Source organism: Protopterus annectens, chromosome 10.part0, assembly GCF_019279795.1.
Source record: "Protopterus annectens isolate FY-2018-M chromosome 10.part0, PAN1.0, whole genome shotgun sequence".
In the NCBI taxonomy this organism is placed as follows: domain Eukaryota; kingdom Metazoa; phylum Chordata; order Ceratodontiformes; family Protopteridae; genus Protopterus; species Protopterus annectens.
In genome coordinates this window covers 1,170,339,361-1,170,358,665 of record NC_056744.1, presented here as the reverse complement: position 1 = coordinate 1,170,358,665, position 19,305 = coordinate 1,170,339,361, and the positions used below count along the sequence as shown (strand labels likewise).

Sequence of the window (19,305 nt, the reverse complement as noted above, 5' to 3'; positions counted from 1 at the left end):
TCCCCTGTTCACACTTTTACCAGACATTGTAAAATTTCCTTTTCTAGCGCTGGGTTTTGTCTGCAATTTCACAGGGCCTCCCACCCCCACCATTCCCATAGCACAAAATAATAATACACTACAATTCATCCTCAAGCCAGCTCCACTACATTAATCAAAAGTTACCTACTAACTAAAGTTTAAGCTTTACTTACCTTTTGCTATGTTGTAGTGTAGTCGGTGTGTACTCCGAAATAAAATATAATTAAATCCTCTCTCCACGATCCTCGCTCCTTCCTTCAGCTTTAAAAAACGACCCAACGGTGTTTTCGCGCATGCGCATACCAGCGGAAAGACGCTGGTATGAAAAAAGCGTGAAAAAAAGAAAGTTGGCGCATGCGCATAACAGCAAAAGTACGCGGACGTGTAAACACACGGAAAAAAAGTTAAATTAAAATTAAATTTACATTTAAGAGTCGCGGGCCGCATGGAAGAGCTCTGAGGGCCGCATGCGGCCCGTGGGCCGCCGGTTGGACACTCCTGGTCTAGATGGTCTTCAACTGCAATCTATGAACCCGAATGTTCCCATAACATTTTTAAGGCACAGTAAAGCTCTCAACAGATATTGGCTGTTACCAGAAAATTGAGTTTACATTAGGGGTAAACTAAAAGATCTTTCAGTTCCCATTCTTCACATCACCAAAAGTCCAAATACATCTCACCCTGTAATTCTGTTGTCATGATATATGAACAAACAGCCACTGAATGACTTTGTGAACATGGATATAGATGAGTCTACAAAAGCTGATAGGTTAAATGATGCAGATCAGATTGCTACATCAATAAAATAAACCTCTAAAGAAGCCTTGAAAAATAACGGATAAAATGACTGTAAACAACACACTGCAGTGAGATTAATGACCTTTGACCACTAAGCTACACTCTTGACAGCTGCTGCAAGAACCCACTCACTACTCCAAAGAAGCTAGAAATTGGGTTCCAGATGGAAAGCTCAAAATACTAATGGAGCTACAAGGAAATTTAAACAGATATAGCAAAATGCTTTAAATCCAAAAAAAAAAAAAAAAAAAATTGGGATACAAAATTCTGACAGCAAATGCTAAAAAAAAAAAAAAAAAAAATTTAATTGCTGGGTTCACCACACTCAGCTGCCCCCTCTTCCCTTGCATTCCCAACTTCTCCTTATTCTTATCCGGCTCACCAGAGCTCAGGAATAAGTACCCTTCCACACGTACACTTTATAATTCTCGGTCTCAAATTCCACGTTTTGGAATTTCAAACCTTACACAACTGTACAAATTACAAATGAAAGACCTCGATTTAGGAACTATCAGTTTAATAACACTGAAGTGCAATTCTGTCATGCTTCTCTATACATTCAAAAACTTTGGTTTAAAGAGACACAACCCTATGCAGTGTGCTTACACCACCCACCACTTACCATGAAGGCCTATAAATGATTTCACTACACAACTGAAAAATACTACTGTCAGATTACTAAAGAGTTGTTATAATTTCATCCCACAAAAGGACGAAGAATCATTTAGAGTTCATGTAATGAAATGTGATTCAATTTAGTAAGAAAAAGGGCTATACTTTTCTATGTAAAGCCAGATTCCTGGCAATGCCTTGTGTTTTCATGCTAATCTGGCAAACTCAGAAAGACGTGGGAAATAGTGGTCTAACTAGCTTAGAGCTACACAGCATGCCACCCAAGAATGAAAGCATTAACCCCAAATCTACAGAATGAAGTGTCTTAGCAGCTCACATCTACAACTCTCTATGCTACTCTGCCAGAGCTGTAATCCACCATTAATCCCTACATATTTTTACAGTCATTATAGAACAGTATAAGAACACACATTAATAACATAAATGAGGCAACACATTTATTAGACTTGAAATGCTAAGTCTAAAAGGTCATTAACCCAATTAGGTTCTCATATCTTATCAAGTGCCCACTGACTCTCAAATAATCCTACAGTTGATTCTACAGATTATGTCTACACCACATTCATGTGCTTCCCCAAAATACTCTCTGTAGTTTCTTAGAACCTCTCCAACCTTTCCTTAATTGGAAACTTCAGAACGCTGGACAAGGTACAACACCACTAGGGATACAGTAGTCTGATACACACCACAGCAGTGTCAATTCAAAACTGAAGCAGCAAATTCAATAGCAGTAACGGAAGAGTGACAAATTAATAACTGTAGAACTATCATCATCAGATCATCACAACAACAACAAGAAAACACAAGTGTTAATGTCAGTGCTTACCTGTCCAGGAGTACTCTTCCAGGTGCCTAATCCTATAAGGGGCATCTTTATCCCATTGTTAAGCACTGTGTAGTTACATAAAGTCGACATGTTTGTCTGCAAGGTACGAAAAAAAATATTATGAAGCTATGAACCAATTAATCCAAAGCTATTTCTGTACAAATATGTTACATAAAAGCAATTTTCTCAGTAACTTAAAATTTCTGTCCACAGCTCAGTGGCAGAGTAACCTTTAGTCTACTTTGTGATGTTCTAAGCACAACTCCAGAAGCAACCTTGCTTTGAGTACAATATGGACCGAAAACCCCACCTTTTCTCTTACTGCAAGAATGGCATTTTCCATGAAATACTTCACAAGTAGTTTCTTAAAAAACAGATTAAGGGAACGCATTTAAAGCTTTTAATATGTTACTAAATATACCAAGCACAGATAATAGGTGACTGACAGACCAGCTTGGATTTGCATTTATCTCAACCAGTTCTCAACCGACTCATTGCCCTTCGAATTTACTATGCATGAAAGATCAGCTTTCTAACAGAGATTTTAGCTGTTTTTAAGTCTGCTGTTGCTTTTTAACTAAACGACATTATGAGAATTTGCCTGTACTCAGTAGTTTACTATATCCATTACAATAAACTACCATAAAACACATTCCAAACATCAATCAGTATAGAATTGTAACATAACTTCACTTCCATGGCATTCAAGTATAACTGCTGTTTGTGTCATATACACCATGTGTGCACAACGTGACATTAAATAAAGAAGCTAGCCACAGAAATGTTCCCAAGTTTCTTTACTACTACTCAGAAAAATACCACCCAGCAAGGTGCCCCACATGTTAACAGTCTGAAGCAATGTCATCTTATCACTATAACTACTCATGCTTTACTCGTGTTTTCTAGAGAAATTTATCATATGTGCATAATAATACTGCTTAAAGTACAATAGAACCATAGAGTAAAACATAGTATGCATACTTAGAAGTGACAAACAGTGCATAATTTCCACACAGTTCCTCAAAGTAAAACCTCATTATAAGTAATTACTTAATTACTGAATATTTTATTTACACAAAAGTAATTTATACACATGTAATTACACATATCTCACATTATAGGACAAAGCATAAGGGATGCCTCAAAGCATTTTCTTGCAATCAACCCATTATTATAATTTACATTTCCCACGCATTTTTCTTCCTAATAAGCATGTCACGGCAGAGGTCACAAATCAGGCATTCAGCAAGGCATCTCAGAAGACCAGCTGGAGTAGACCCTGTGGCTTGTTTAGGTCCTTTTGGAGAATGAATTCATCAATGTGTTTGTTATGCACATCTGACTATCATGAAGAACAATGATCATGTCTCTCACTTCACATGATTCCAGTCCCTCGCTCATTTTGATATATGCTCAACCTTCATGAGTAATGAGCAAAACTGGTCAGCTTTTGTTCTTAGGATACAACTCCAAACATCTGTCCTCCTCTGAAAAAACATATGGTCCTGGTCATCTATCCAGCTGCAGGCAATGGACCTCACAAAATTGTTTTGATTTCCGAAGCCTAAGGTGAATCACAAAATTACATTACACTTGAATGAAACCTGAAGGAAACAAAAAGCTCATGTAGTCTGCCTCTTACAGGCATTCAGCATTCCACCTCCTTTTCTTTTCTATTCCAACTATCCCAATCCCCATGCCCTCAAATACATCCCCATTCTGATAGACATTCCAAGGGTCCATGCCCCTTCATTTGCTGCTTTTGATACCTACTTCCTCTACTGTTTTTCCTGATCAGATTGGTCCTATCACTTCTCCATGACACGATCATATTTTATCATAGTTTCCCCTGCCTCTTCTGGTCTCAGCTGAAAAAACCTTTAGCTTCTCTAGTCTCTAGTCATACCCCTCACCCTTCATTCCATGCATTTTTCTGGTGACTTTTCCTCTTGACTGCTTGCTTCCATCAACATAACCTTCTCCTTGCACTGCCCTCAGAACTGCATATGTTACTCATGCTGTGACCTGATGAAGGTCCAGAACATTAGCGGCATTACCTCTTTGTTTATGAAGTCTATCACCTAGAGAATACACCCCCCAACATTCTGCTGACTACTGTAACCATCCACTCATTCTTTGTGGACCAGTTCAGGTGTATCAATGCTCTGAAATCCTTTGTCTACTCTGTCATTAGTGGATGAACAAACCAAGCAGACACATCACAGAAGGAATGCTACAGCTGTAGTGCAGTATTCTGCACTTTTTGTGCAAAGAAGCTCATCTGCCACCTCCCAGCCCACTTGATTAGTCTTTCAGAATCCTTCTTTAGGCTCCCCTGGCATTCTTTACTGTTGCCCCTAACTGTGTTATCAGTGAAGAGTTTGTTCTCTAGCCTGTCGCATCTAAAACAAAGACAATGAAAATTACAGAGCCCAAGACTGGCCCTTGAGCACCCCAGTAGTCACTTCCCTTGTTTTTTTTTTTCCTTTTAACCTCTTCCTCACCACAATACTGAAACTGATAGGCTTTTCCACCTGCACCCAATCAGCCCACCTGTTCTGTGGAAGTGGGCTAGACGAGAATCCTATGCCCCCATTCCTTTCTGTTAAGGAATCTCAATCATCTCATTTTCTCCTCTGCAACAGTTAGGTGACAGGGTGGAGCCAGCTTGCTGGCCCTGTAGCCTCTAGCACAGCAGATCTTCTCCTGCGACAGCTCATCCAAGCTCCACTACGTGCTGCCTTCCAACAGGAAGTGTGCTTTAGCATATAGAATGTCCCTCAACTTACAGTGGGACACTAGGTGTCACTCATGTTACAAGCTAAAGCTGCCTTCCTCTTCCACTCACAACTGACCCTATTTCTGACTTTATGCCTGTCACTACAACCCCCAGCATCCTATCATTTAACCAAACAGTAGTGCAGTTCATTAGTCTTTATCATAATCACCAAAAGTTTTCCAGACAGCCTCCCATGAGGGACCAAGTCAAGGTCTTCCTGAAATCCTGGTAAATCACAGCTACCCATACTCCTTTGTCATTTTCTCCTCTAACTCACTCACAAAACAAGATAAACTTTACCTGACAGCTCCTGCGATCCCATGCTGGCCATCGTCATAGAAACTGCTGTTCATTTTCATGTTTCTTCCTACTACAGATCATGAAAGATCCACCATTTATACCCCGTTCTGAATCTCAGACTTACAAATTTTTTTCTGAATCAGCCCACATGACAAAGGAGAGGGAGCACTCTTTCTGCAGCATTCAATGTTAGTTACCACCACACACAATTTAACATCCTGAGAGTGTGTTATTGAGGTCAGTAGACTGTAAAGCACACAGAAGAGATAAATTTAAGAGACAGTTGTTGGAGAAATATTTATTATGACAGACAGGGATAAGTTACAATACATAAACTCATACGCATTTTCATTTCTGGCCAATTAAGTGTATGTGTAATCCATCTTAACTATACAAAAATTAAATACAGAACAAAAAATTTTAAGTTGCTTGAAGTTATCTTACCACAAATGACAAATGTCAGCCACAAATAATTGACCAAAGTTCCTTTTTCTGATGTCCGAATATGACAGTTATGGGAACAGAATGCAAACTTGCTAGAACACCCAACAAAAACCTGAAGTTTAGCTACACTGTCTTGGAGCATGACTTAAAAGAATTATGAAAGAATTTTAACATTATATGGCTCATGACACTGTCATTACAAGTGAACTTAGAAACAATTAATTTAAATTATTTATTTATCATTTGGAGGACAGGAAGAAATGGAAACAGTTGATCTGCTGTGGCGACCCCTAACTGAAGCAGCCGAAAGAAGAAGAAGAAGATTGCAAAGTTAGTCCCACTAGGCTAGTGGCTTGTTTTCAGGGGAGACCTGAAGTGGTACTTGTACTACTAGAGGGAAATTTGGCCAGGGCATCGGAGAACTTCCCCTGAACCCCCCCTCCCAAAAGGTGTTATGGGATCTTTTACATCCACCTGTGCTCCTGCCAAGTCAAGCACTGGGACCTTAGCATCTCATCTGAAGGATGACACATGCAGCACCCCCTTGTGCTGCACTGTAGTGTCATCAATCTGTGGGAACAGAACTCACAGCCATATGCACCAAAACCTTCCACTTTGCTACTCCCAATACATAGAGGAAGTTTATGTTTATGCCTGTTGCTCCACTGACACATGCATGTATCTAGTTATTTAGCTATCAATCTGATACCTACTCTTGCTGTCTTGCCTCTTCCTGCATCCCCAGCTAATTGTCCCCAAAAGTCAAGGACACTCCAGATATTAAGAGGTGGAAGCAGTGTCATTATCCAAAGGGATGAGAACTTGGATTTTATTATCCTTAGCCTTAAACTCCCTCAACCCAGATGCGACTTCCACTACAAAGTTGGGTTGTGGAATAATTCAGGCTTCCATTTATGCTGACAGTCCCATAAGTTAGCTAGCAAGTACGGCTGATGGATCGGCCAAACAAACTTAGTAGATGCAAAATAAAAGAGGCCAGCACCACAAGGACAAAAATAATGTTTTAATTATATCACATTCCAAACCGGTTTCGGCAAGTAGCCTTCATCAGTGGTATCCAAATACATATTCATTAGTTTAAATACACTCAGTGTCACATCATTTCTTCTGACATCACTAACACCCATAATTAGTGCAAAAAATTTGAAGCAAAAAGAGAAATGAATAAATACATCACATTTTGTCATTCAGACCTGGTGAGAATAACCCCCCTAATTTAATAATCCATTTCCTTTCTTTTTGATTCAAAATAGAGTGCCATTCTGTTTTAAAGGATCTATTACCCATAACCTTATCTATTACTTTGAAAGTAAACCTAGCTGTTGTATGATGTCTGTATAAAGGGTTTGTGATTCTTTGGTTACGTATGTCACTTAGGTGTTCAGACATGCGACAGCGCAAAGATCTCAACGCCTGTCCCACATAAAAAGCAGAACAAGTGCAACAGACCAAATATACCACCCAATTCAACCCACAATTAGCAAAAAAAGTATATCATAAAATAGACTTGTGTTTCTGCTTTTAAATTGTTTGGTCTTAAGCATGTGTTTACAGAATACACAATGTCCACAAGGATACGAACCCACAAGCCTGTCTCCTGTGATTGTTAGTTGTTGTCCTTCCTGATCCCCCTGTGGATTTTCTTAAAATGAGCAAAGTGAGATCCTAAGGTTTTACCTTTTTGAAAAGAAAACTAACACATCTCAGATAAAATGGAGCCCAGTTCTTCATTGGATGTAAGAATATTCCAATGTTTACATTCCTGCCATATGTAGTCACCATTCGTATAGTATCTGACCCTTCTCTATGCTCTTTAGATCTATATTGCAAAAGTTCAGATCTTTGTTGGTTAGTGGCCCAATTGCTAGCTCCAAGAACATCACTCCCTCTATATCTCCTGTCAGAAAATCTGCTAGTAAGATCCTGCTTAAAGGTATTAAAGTCTTCTTCAGAAAAGCAAATTTTTCTGATCCTCAGAAATTGAAACTTTGGGATATTCTGGATAGTGTGCCTAGGATGAAGACTAGATGCATACAAGTTGTTATATTGTGGGTATTTTCTGTATACTGAGGTGCATAATGTATGACTTGATAGACGCAAAATCCTAACATCAAGGAAATTGATTTCCTCTCTACTATATGTTAAAGTGAATTCCATACCCCACTTGTTTTCATTAATATATTGCATAAATTCCATGATAGTCAATGTCTCCTCGCCAAACCAGCCAACAATCGTCCAGGAATCTTCTCCATATGTCAATTTCAGGCAAGAAAATGTTATAGTCATCGTTGTAAACGATCTAACCCATGAACAGATCAGCATAAATGGGGGCAAAAGATGCCCCCATAGCTGTACCCTGGGTTTGCCAATAACACTCACCCTCGAAATAGAAGACATTTTTAGTTAAGGGGTGTTCTATCAAACACACAAGTAGTGTGTTAAATCCTGGAATATAAAGATCCACCCTGTTAAGCCAGTACTCCAAGGCTTGGAAGCCTGCCCAATGAGGGATACTGGTATAAAGCGACTTGACATCTAGACTGCACATTAACCAACTGGGCTCTAAGTGGGAATCAGAAACTATCTGTAGGAATTCAGTTGTATCTTTAATTATATCTCTAACATATTGCAATAGTGGCTGTAAATATTGAGTCAAGAACATAGATAAAGGCTCAGTAAGAAAACCTATTCCCGACACAATCTTCTTCCAGGGGGCTGGTTAAGATCTTTGTGAATTTTGGGCAGAAGGTACAAGTATTGCTTACCAGGCCCCCTTACAGTAAGATGCTGTCTAACTCTTTCACTGATAATGCCTTCATCCACTGCTTTTTCCAAAAATTCATCACGTGAGTTTCCTTGAAATTCCTTAAGTGTTGTCCAAAAGGGAGCAACAAGCACTTAAGGAACTCCAAAGAAACATTGATATTACCATCCTACTGACTAAGGGTGGGGCAATAGTAGTCATGGATTCCAGTTACTACTGGGCTGAGGGAAGCAGGCAACTTACTAACCCTCAGCATTATATGAACATGCCTATTGACCCCACCCCGAATTTTAAGAAAGCAACTGATGAATTTTTGGAAAAAGCCTTTATCTATGTTCTTGACTCAATATTTACAGCCACTATTGCAACTGGTTGATGTGCACTCTAGATGTCAAGTCGCTTTATACCAGTATCCCTCACTGGGCAGGTTTCCAAGCCTTGGAGTACTGGCTTAACAGGGTGGAACTTTATACTCCAGGATTTAACAGACTACTTGTGTGTTTGACGGAACACGTCTTAACTAAAAATGTCTTCTATTTCAAGAGTGAGTGTTATTGGCAAACCCAGGGTACAGCTATGGGGGCATATTTTGCCCCCGTTTATGCTGATCTGTTCATGGGTTATATAGAGGAACAGATCATTTACAACGATGACCATAACATTTTCTTGCCTGAAATTGACATATGGAGAAGATTATTGGATGAATGTTGGCTGGTTTGGCGAGGAGACATTGACTATCTTATGGAATTTGTACAATATATTAATGAAAACAAGTGGGATATGGAATTCACTTTAACATATAGTAGAGAAGAAATCAATTTCCTTGATGTTAGGATTTTGCATCTATCAGATCATACATTACGCACCTCAGTATACAGAAAATACCCACAATATAACAACTTGTTATATGCGTCTACCCTTCATCCTAGGCACACTATCCGGAATATCTCAAAGTCTCAATTTCTGAGGATCAGAAGAATTTGCTCTTCTGAAGAAGACTTTAATACCTTTAAGCAGGATCTTACTAGCAGATTTTTTTGACAGGGGATATAGAGGGAGCGATGTTATTGGATCTAGCAATTGGGCTACTAACCGACAAAGATCTGAACTTTTGCAATATAGATCTAGGGTTGGAAGGGTGGCCTAATGGTTAAGGTGTTTGCCTTACAAACATAAGGTGCAGGGTTTGAGTCTCACAAGGGATAATTGGCTAGGCTTAAAATGGCTCGCAAGGGCAGTTAGCTTAGTACTAACCTATGAACCTATAAAGGGCATAGAGAGGGGTCAGACACTATACAAATGGTGACTATATATGGCAGGAATGTGGGTTTATTGAGAAATGTAATTCATAAAACATTGGAATATTCTTACATCCAATGCTGAACTAGGCTCCATTTTACCAGAGGGGTGTCAGTTTTCTTTTCAAAAAGGGAAAACCTTGGGATCTCAATTTGCTCATTTTAAGAAAATCCATAGGGGGGGATCAGGAAAGACAACAACTAACAATCACAGGAGACAGGTTTGTGGGTTCGTATCCTTGTGGACATTGTATATTCTGTAAACAAATGCTTAAGACCAAACAATTCACAAGCAGAAACACAAGTCTACTTTATGATATACTTTTTTTGCTAATTGTGGGTTGGATTGGGTGGTTTATTTGGTCATTTACACTTGTTCTGCCTTTTATGTGGGGCAGATGTCGAGATCTTTGCGCTGTCGCATGTCTGAACACCTAAGTGACAAACGTAACCAATCACAAACCCTTTATACAGACATTCTCAAGTACATACAACAGCTAGGTTTACTTTTGCAGTAAGAGATAAGGTTATGGGTAATAGATCCTTTAAAACAGGATAGCACTCTATTTTGAATCAAAAAGAAAGGAAATGGATTATTAAATTAGGGGGGTTATTCTCACCAGGTCTGAATGGCAAAATGTGATGTATTTATTCATTTCTCTTTTTGCTTCCAATTTTTTGCACTAACTATTGGTGGAAGTGATGTCACAGAAAATGATGTGACATTGAGTGCATTTAAACTAATGAATATGTATTTGGATATCACTGATGAAGGCTACTTGCCGAAACCGGTCTGGAATGTGATATAATTAAAACATTATTTTTGTCCTTGTGGTGCTGGCCTCTTTTATTTTGCTTTCATTTATGCTGCCCCCGATTTGTGGTGTTACATACCACTAATGCAAACATGGACTACTGTCTAGCCTGCTAAACCAACATTCCCCCAGGTAGGCAAGTCATGCTAAGCCACTCCATCCCCTCCTCCAACCTGCCCAAGCCATTAGGCAAACTAAGATATGCTATACCATATTACAAAGTGTACTTAAAGAAAAGCTGTTCAATAGCTGGGCTAGTATGACAAGACACCATCAGGCCATTTCTGAGGAATAACAAGTTACAAAACAATAATAAACGTGTCAGTAGTGATGATGAAGACTTAACTACCACATGAGAGGCCAAGACTTGATAAAAACTTTTTTTTTTAGTTTCTCAGTCAGTGTAACTTAAGTGTATACATTTTTGATTCAACCTTCCACTTTGCTGTTGTGAATATGAAGATGAAGTTTATGTCAAACTCGCCTCTCAATGTAAGGCCTCCACAGCAGCCACAACCTACTGGCTCACAGTCGACTAGTCTGCACCACTCTTCAATTCTCTGATCAAGTAACTCCTAAACCAGGACTACTACTCATCACAAACTACTTGCCAGCAGTTAAGACATTTACGATTTCTGTTCAAATCCAGAGGGCCAGCAGTCCAAATAATATTTGCTTCTTAGACATCTTCACTATTTTTGCCACTGCTATGAAGGTGCACCTTAAATGCAAACCTTACTTCCCTGGCATCACCTAACAAGCAGATACTGCACACAGCTTCAGTTGTACACTTTGAGATTTAGTCACCTTCTACAAGGTTCCTTTTAGCTCCTTCTCTTCTACTGAATTGTATTACTATGACCAAATACTGTCACATAAGCGATTTGTTAATTTCATTCTCAAACTGACTTTTTTTGTCAAGGCCCTGGATGAATCAGGTCCACCAAATAGATCATTCCACCAAACAAGGCAGGATACCAAATGATTATACAAATAATAAAAATTCATAGGTTCCCCTAGTAAAAAAAAAAAAAAAAGAAAAGAAAATGAACAGTCTGGCTTTTAACCCCTACAGGGAAAGGGTAGAGAGTTTTAAAGACAAATGGTAGGTCCTTAGCTATTTGAGGTCAAGGGGGGAGTCAAAATTATTAGGATGGAAAAGCGGTCAGAATCATACCCAAGGGGATCCATGCACTGCAGCAGTAAATGGCAAGACTGAAAGAAACACAATACTGAGGTAACGGGACTTCAGCAACAAACACTAAAGATGTCAAAGTTACCCTTTCGCTGCACCAAAAAAAATTATGAACACGAATTCAGAAATGCATAAACAAATCCAGCTGCAGGAAAAGTAGGGCTTGTGCTACAATATGCAGGACAGCTGGATGCACAAAACATTCCCAGCCTGTAAACTTAAGTTTGGGTCCGGACCACACACAATACTAAAAACAAAAGTGAAGACAAGGGAAAGGGTGGAAAAGATTATTCCTGCAGCTGGAGTTCTACACAGGTTTCGCACAAACCCAGCATTAAGCATTATGGTGAGGACACATAATATAAGTTATACAGATTCAAAAAGCTCTGGCTGCAAGAACAGACAGAACACAGGCCACAGCTCAAGACCCTTTGGTAACTGTTTTAAGGGAAACACTTCCTTGATAACCACTGTCCCAGAAGAATACCTGGACCAAGAGATCACACACAATTTATAATACTTTGCAAGGGCAAAAAAGCAGAGAAAGTTAAGGCTATGAGCCCCCCGTAGTCATAGGACTAATTCGTTCAGTCCCTACTTGCTTATTTTAAGACTGAGCAAGTCACTTAACCAAACAGTGCCACTGATCACCCCCTAAAAAATGCACTTAGTAACTTTACCAGGATATATACTTGGGATAATCAATAAGCAGATACAAAAATGTCATCCAAACAGGAGTTCTAAAAGTAAACTGTGGATATAGACAGCTGTGCTAGAATGAGCCTTAGAATACCCTTGCAGTGCTTTGATATAGTTGTCATAAAAGAAAATAATGCAATGTGGAAGCACACTGTTTAGTAACCATTTTGTCTTCATATGCCTTTGCAAAGGAAACAAAGTACAGTTGTGTAAGAAATTATAATAGTAGGTGTCCTACTTTTATTATTTATATTCCTTACAAAAGGGATATCTGCCAAGGATAGCCATACATCCGGCCAGTACACCTAATTGTTAGGCCCTTCCAACTGTTGTACATCAGATATATACCTTACACATCTGTAGGAAGTGCAAGTGACATATAAGCACCAAATCCTCAGAGCTGAATTGCTCCAGGAGAACCAAAGCAACCAGAGAGGAAAACAAGAATGGAACATGTACACCCAGAAAAGGAGGGAAAATGCCTCACAGCCAGAGGGCAAAGAATAAAAAATGAACGGGAAGGAGGGAAGGACAAAATACTTAAACAGCAAAAAGCAGAACATCTACTGTTACGGTACGTTCTTACACAACTGCACTATGTCCTTCCTTATCATTGTTGCAGTATTCCTTACAAAATGAAGACTACTAAACCTACTGAAGATTATGGGAAAAGGAGGAAGCATTAGAAGAGCCCTCCAGAAAACCATAGAGGATAGACTTGACAAAACCTGCCCTAGCCATAGAAACCACATCTAACTTGTACTGCTAATTATGCACAGAAAATCAAGCAGCAGATTCCAAAACAGACTGAACACCAATATCCTTGAAGAAAGCTCCAGAAGAGGCCACTGCCCAGGTAGAACGAGCACAAACAGAACAAGGAAGCTGCTCGCCATGAAAACAACAACAAAATGAAATGGCATTAGATATCCAAGAGGAGACAGTCTGGTTAGAAACAGCTAAACCCAATTTCTTGGCATGAAAAGAAACAAAAAAGGCTGCTCAGATTTCTTAACATACTAAGTCTTATCTAAACAAGATCTGGGCTGTCTACGAAAATCAAAAGAATTTAGAACCCTCTCACTACTATTTTGAGTAGAGGGGGAAAAAGAAGGAAGATGAATGGTTTAATTCAAAGACAAGGCACTGACCACTTCAGACATAAAAAGAGGACTGGTCCAAATACACACACTATTTCTATGAAAAAACAGGAAGGACTGACGTATGTGCCTGCAGCTCAAACACTCTCTTGACAAAAGTCAGAGCCACCAATAAGGCAGTCTTCCAGCTAAACAACTGCAAGGTAGAAGATGCTGGTCCAAAAGGTGGCAGAGTCACCTGCTCAACAACAAAGTTAAGGTACCAAGGAAGAGGAATTGGCTTTTTTCAAAGCCCAAAATGAAGGATGTCTTTCAAAAACTGTTTAACCTCCAATCTTCAAGAAGGGGAGGGACCCAAATCAGACAAACCAGAAGCGAGCAACTCATACAAATAAGAACTGAAGAATACCCAACAACAGAGGGTCCTGTTCACATTTGTGACCCCAGCCAGAAAATCTTTCCATTTAGCAACATTCTAGCTTCCTGCAAAACCTAAAGCACATTCTCTGAAAAACAGTGTTGAAAAGGAATCAAAACCCTGTCATCCAGAGAGTCAACTGTAAGGTGAAAAGATGAAATTGATTGAGCGAGTCCTTATCCTGTGTGAGAAGATCCATCCAGTGCGGTAACCTGTGATTCACCATGGCCAGGTGAAAGAGAAAGGAAACTAATGCATTGCAGGCCAAAAGGGAGTCACCAGCAAGATTTTGTGCATGTCTGACATGACTGTGTAGGACCTATTGCAACAGACAAAGATGGAAATAAGTATACCTTCAGCTCAGTAGCTGAAACAAAGCAACAAAACTTGCAGACTGAATTCAAAAACAGCATTCGGACTGACAGCAACGTTGTTTCGAGGATCTGGCACTTGTGCATCACTTATGCACCTTGGGCATTTGACGTATGGCACTTGAAAGAGCCTGTGGCTTTGGTATCCTTGTCAGACGTGTGGCTATCCTCGACAGGATATCCCTTTTGCAAGGAAATCTGCAACAGTGATAAGGATAGGTATCAAGTTAACTTTTCCTGTGCTTTGCCCGAACTATACAACACCTGAGATATCAGAATACATCCACGCAGCAAAGTATGTATTCTCCTTGGTTGCAGTTCTGCAAAAGGAACAATGGCAAATTAAGTGACTGGCTTAAATTTGCATCAATATCTATTTTAAGCATGAAGTTACAGGTAAGTATGAAACAAAAAAAAACTCTTTTTGAAAGACCCGGTGAGGAAGGGTGACAGACAGAGGTAACTTTAGAAACAACTGTACAAGACAAGAATTTTAACTTTCCACAGTAGCAGGCTTAAATAAATGGACAGCGAGCTTTATAAGCATAAAATAAATATTCAGAGGGAAAATTCTCTAACAGATGGCCAAAGAAATATGCTAAATAGAAAGTGCTTACAGACTTTAAAGGTTGCTAAGGGCTTGCAGTTTAGGCCTACATGAAAGACTGAAAACAACAGAAAATAGACTTTGATGAAAAAATAGCTAAGGGAACACATCAGAGAGCTCTGAAAGATACTGAAAGTCCAGAAAACTGGAGACATACACAAAGAAAAGAAATCCATGTCCCTGGTAAAAATCCACATTGTTTTCATTTGTCCCTACAAGTCCACTGATTAGAAGGAAACTGAGGAGAGAAAAGGACAGAGTACTTTAGACAATAACCATTCACATCTAATGACTAACACAATTGAAGCATCCAAAGATGTAAAAAGAGACATAAATGCTTATAAAGAAGTCTCATTCTACCTACCTTAAGAGCACACTTAAGCAAACTAGTAGAGAACTTACAGGGACCGCTGGAAAACCCACAACTGAGTATGAACTTAAAAGAGCTAGTAAAACCCGACATAACTACAAATTATTCTTTAATAAACTATGGGCCAGATTCAGGAAGGCTTACACGGAGTTTAAGAGTAGTGTAAGCCTCCGTGTAAGCCTCCTGATTCAGCAACAGCCCAAATCTCCGTGTAAGAGACAGCTAACACGTCTCTTACACGGAGTGGGCGTGGAAATGCTCAATACCTCATTTGCAGCTCCAAGATATGCAAATGAGGTATGTGAGCGATCCACGAAGCCCAAACCAGTCCGTGTAACGGACGTGTTAGCTGCAGAAATGTACTCAGCTGACAACTGAGTACATTTCTGCAAAATTAAAAACGGAGCTATGTCAGCTCCAAATAAAGGGTGCATTTGTTACAGTAAGCATGCCAATGGCCAAATATGTGGCCATTGGCATGAAAAAGTGTTGCAAAAAAAAGTTATATAACTTTTTTTTTTTCACGGGATTTATGTGTTTAACTGTAGCGCACAGCCGCGCAAACGGGGTGCGCTACCTAAAACTGAAAACCGAAGCTTATAAGCCCACAATTGTGGGATTTATGTATTACATGAAATGTCAATAGAGGGACTTGCAGAGCAAAAACAATATGGCCTCCGTTTAGTGGTTGTCAAGGGGGGGACGCTCCGTGTAAGATATGTAACTAAGCATTACTAGGCAATCCTATGTAAATGAGGGTTACAATACTGAATCACACTGCCACATAGGTAATGAGCATTTTCTGAGTAGTGTAAGAGTTAGAGAAGGGGGAGGAACAGAGTAAGAGGTAGGTGACATCATGGGGGGGAAGGATAGAAAGAAATGTACCAGATTGGAGGGAAATGTAAGGTAAGAGATGACAGACAGACATCAGGGAGGGAGGTGTGTTCCAACAGAACACTAGGAAAGTGAAGAAATTGAGGGCATACGCTATCCCTACACTCAAAGTTTCTTGATATACGTGCATGTGGCGTGCGGCGTGTGAGGCAGGTTCTACATGTGGGGCGTGTTGCAAACTGTTTACAACGGTTTTGGCAGGCGTCTGCGTGTGTAAGGCAGTGTGCGCGTGTTTTAGCATGAATCAGCCTAGCTAACACCGTGTAAGGATGTGTGCGCGTGTGTAACACCGTGTAGGGATGTGTACGCGCGTTTAAGTGACTGTGAGCGTGTTTAAGCTGGAAACAGAGAGGAAGCAGGAAACAACCAAAATACAGGGAAACTGCCAGGGAATACTGCTGGAGTTAATTGGTGGAAACAATTGGAAGCAGGCAATTACACAGGCAGACTAGAAACCCAACCCAGCACTTAAAACACAACAGAGAGCAGTGCAGGCTGTTTCTCACAAGAGATACTGCCAGAAACTAAGCTATCAGAATTGAAAACTGAAAAAAGCTGAACTCAGAGCAGAAATGCTAGGGGCTGCCATAGCTGTTATAATCAGACATAGGCGAATTGCTGAGGTGGTGATAATGCAGATGCTGACAGACAACCCAGAGTGAGGAGAAGGAGAAGAGTATACAGGCCCAGGGTCACCTACCATGGGTTACATGAGCTGGAGATAGTAGAGCGCTATAGAGTGGACAGAGAGCTCCTGCAGCAGATTGTTGAGCTGTGCAGGCCACGCCTCACACACAGAACCAACAGAGGGGAACCCATCCCAGTGGAAACCAAGGTATGTGTTGGCCTAAGAATACTAGCAACAGGTACCTTCCAGAGACCAACTGGCGATATGATGGGGATATCACAGGCATCAGCCTCCAGGGTACTGCACCAGTTCCTGGATGCCATGTCACCACATGTCAGTGATCATATATATGTCCCTAATGACCGTGAGGTTGTGTCCAGCAATATCGTCTCTTCCAGCAAATAGCGGGATACCCTGAGGTGCTGGGTGCAATAGACTGCACGCATACGCATCAAGGCACCAGCCGGTGAGCGGGATAGAGTCTACATTAACCACAAGGGATACCCCTCCATCAACTGCCAGGTCGTGTGTGATGCCCAGGGCATAATAATGAATGTGTGTGCTGGCTGCCCTGGGAGCTACCACGATTCCCACATCTGGCATCTGACACAGCTGTACCAATCATTTGCCAATGGGGACTTCCCACACGGACACCTAGTGGGGGATGCTGGTCATGCACTTGAGCCGTGGCTGATGACACCCATCAGAAATGCACACACACCCGAACAGGAACGCCATAATGAGGCACACGCACAAACACGTAATATCATAGAGCGTGTGTTTGGGCTGCTCAAGTCACGGTTCCGGTGTCTGGACACGTCTGGTGGAGCTTTGCAGTACACACCAACTACATGTACCCAAATGATCATGATATGTGCTATGCTACATAATATGATCCTGCGTAAACAGCTGCAGCAGGACCAGCACAGGGCTGGGCCAAACATCCCCACCATTGCCAAGGCCACCACAGGCAGGGGTGACTTGGAGGAGGAACAACCTGACCTTGTCCCAGTAGGCAGAAGGAGGCGTGCCCAGTATGCCCTGGCCTTGGCAAAGAGGCAACGCATAGCACATATGCTTGGTCAGTAGGAACACTGGGACTGATACTCGCTCTGACTCACTCATACAGTAACAGGGATGCCTAACATGACACAACCTGCTTCCAAACGTACAGGGAGTGTAGTATGTGTATCCGACAGAGGTGGCCCTGCAGCACCACCTGAGGCATGAATGCCATGTGTTAAGTAATGTAATATCATGTACAATATGCACATCTGAGGACCCCAACTAACATCCATATCCACGCATATGACCCTGTGGAAACAGCTGCACGTCATACAGTGATGTACATGTGCAAAAACATGGAACAAGATACAAAATGAGGGTGACTAGCAATAAATAGCATGGATAACCACACACCCATGTTTGTACCACAACAAGAAGCAACATGGAATAGCCATGGTCAAAAACCAATGGCTAAAACCGACTACTACTATATAGCTTGCTGCAGACCACTGTCCTAATGGCAGGAACTGCCCCAGGCCTATGTTCACAGGTTCATACTAGGCTATCTGCCCTAGTGCATGTATAAGCCTAGCCATAGTGATGTGGCTATTGCCACCCCTTATAGTGGTAATAAGTGTACAGAATAGATTCTGAATATTGTGCCTCTGACTTAGTAGTGACACATTATGACCCCTTACGTAATTGAATAACATGACTGTGTCTCTGTCTAGTCTGTGCCTCCGTCTCATATGCAGTTGTCCAGATGTCTCCTGAAGAGAGTCAGTGAGGGACTCTGTCAAACATGAACTGGGATACTCTGCTAGAGTGTGAGATGCCTCTGAGTTATGGCTCTGTCCCTCCAGCATGTCCTATACATGTATGTGGTGAGGTTCAAATACTCAGCTTTCATGGCTCTGGTGGATTTGGATTGCTTGCAGTGGAGCATGTCTACCAAATCCTGATTGGACATGGTCTTGTATGTCAGGCATAGGTCACCTGTAAGTATGCGGTATGACACTGAACAAAGCTGGACTTCCTCTATTCGAGAAGCATATGACATGGGTTGAAGAACCCTGATCTTCATGGTAGGTACTTTTCGGTGCAAAGGTGCAAAAGGCAGGATCTGCCCTGTACAAAGCTGAACTAGGTGGGAACAAGGGTCTGTAGGTCAGTAATGTGTCTGTGTAAGAGCTCCATGACTCCTCCCATATCTTTGCAGACAAGGCTGGTTAAGCCTGTGTGGTGGTAGTTGCCATGGTCTGTGGAGGCATCTCCCTTGTGGAGTGGGACCACTGTTGCCGTATGCCAGTGTTCAG

General features: G+C 40.9%; 1 protein-coding gene across 2 annotated transcripts in view; it reads right to left on the bottom strand.

The window, feature by feature from the left end:
- AKR1A1 (aldo-keto reductase family 1 member A1) overlaps window positions 1-19,305 on the bottom strand; it is a 539,772-nt gene that overhangs the window by 359,060 nt on the left and 161,407 nt on the right. For both annotated transcript variants that reach the window (XM_044085914.1, XM_044085915.1), the window contains exon 2: window positions 2,279-2,374. In XM_044085914.1, coding sequence (XP_043941849.1) covers window positions 2,279-2,374 — 96 coding nt within the window. The remainder of the gene's footprint in view (window positions 1-2,278; window positions 2,375-19,305) is intronic.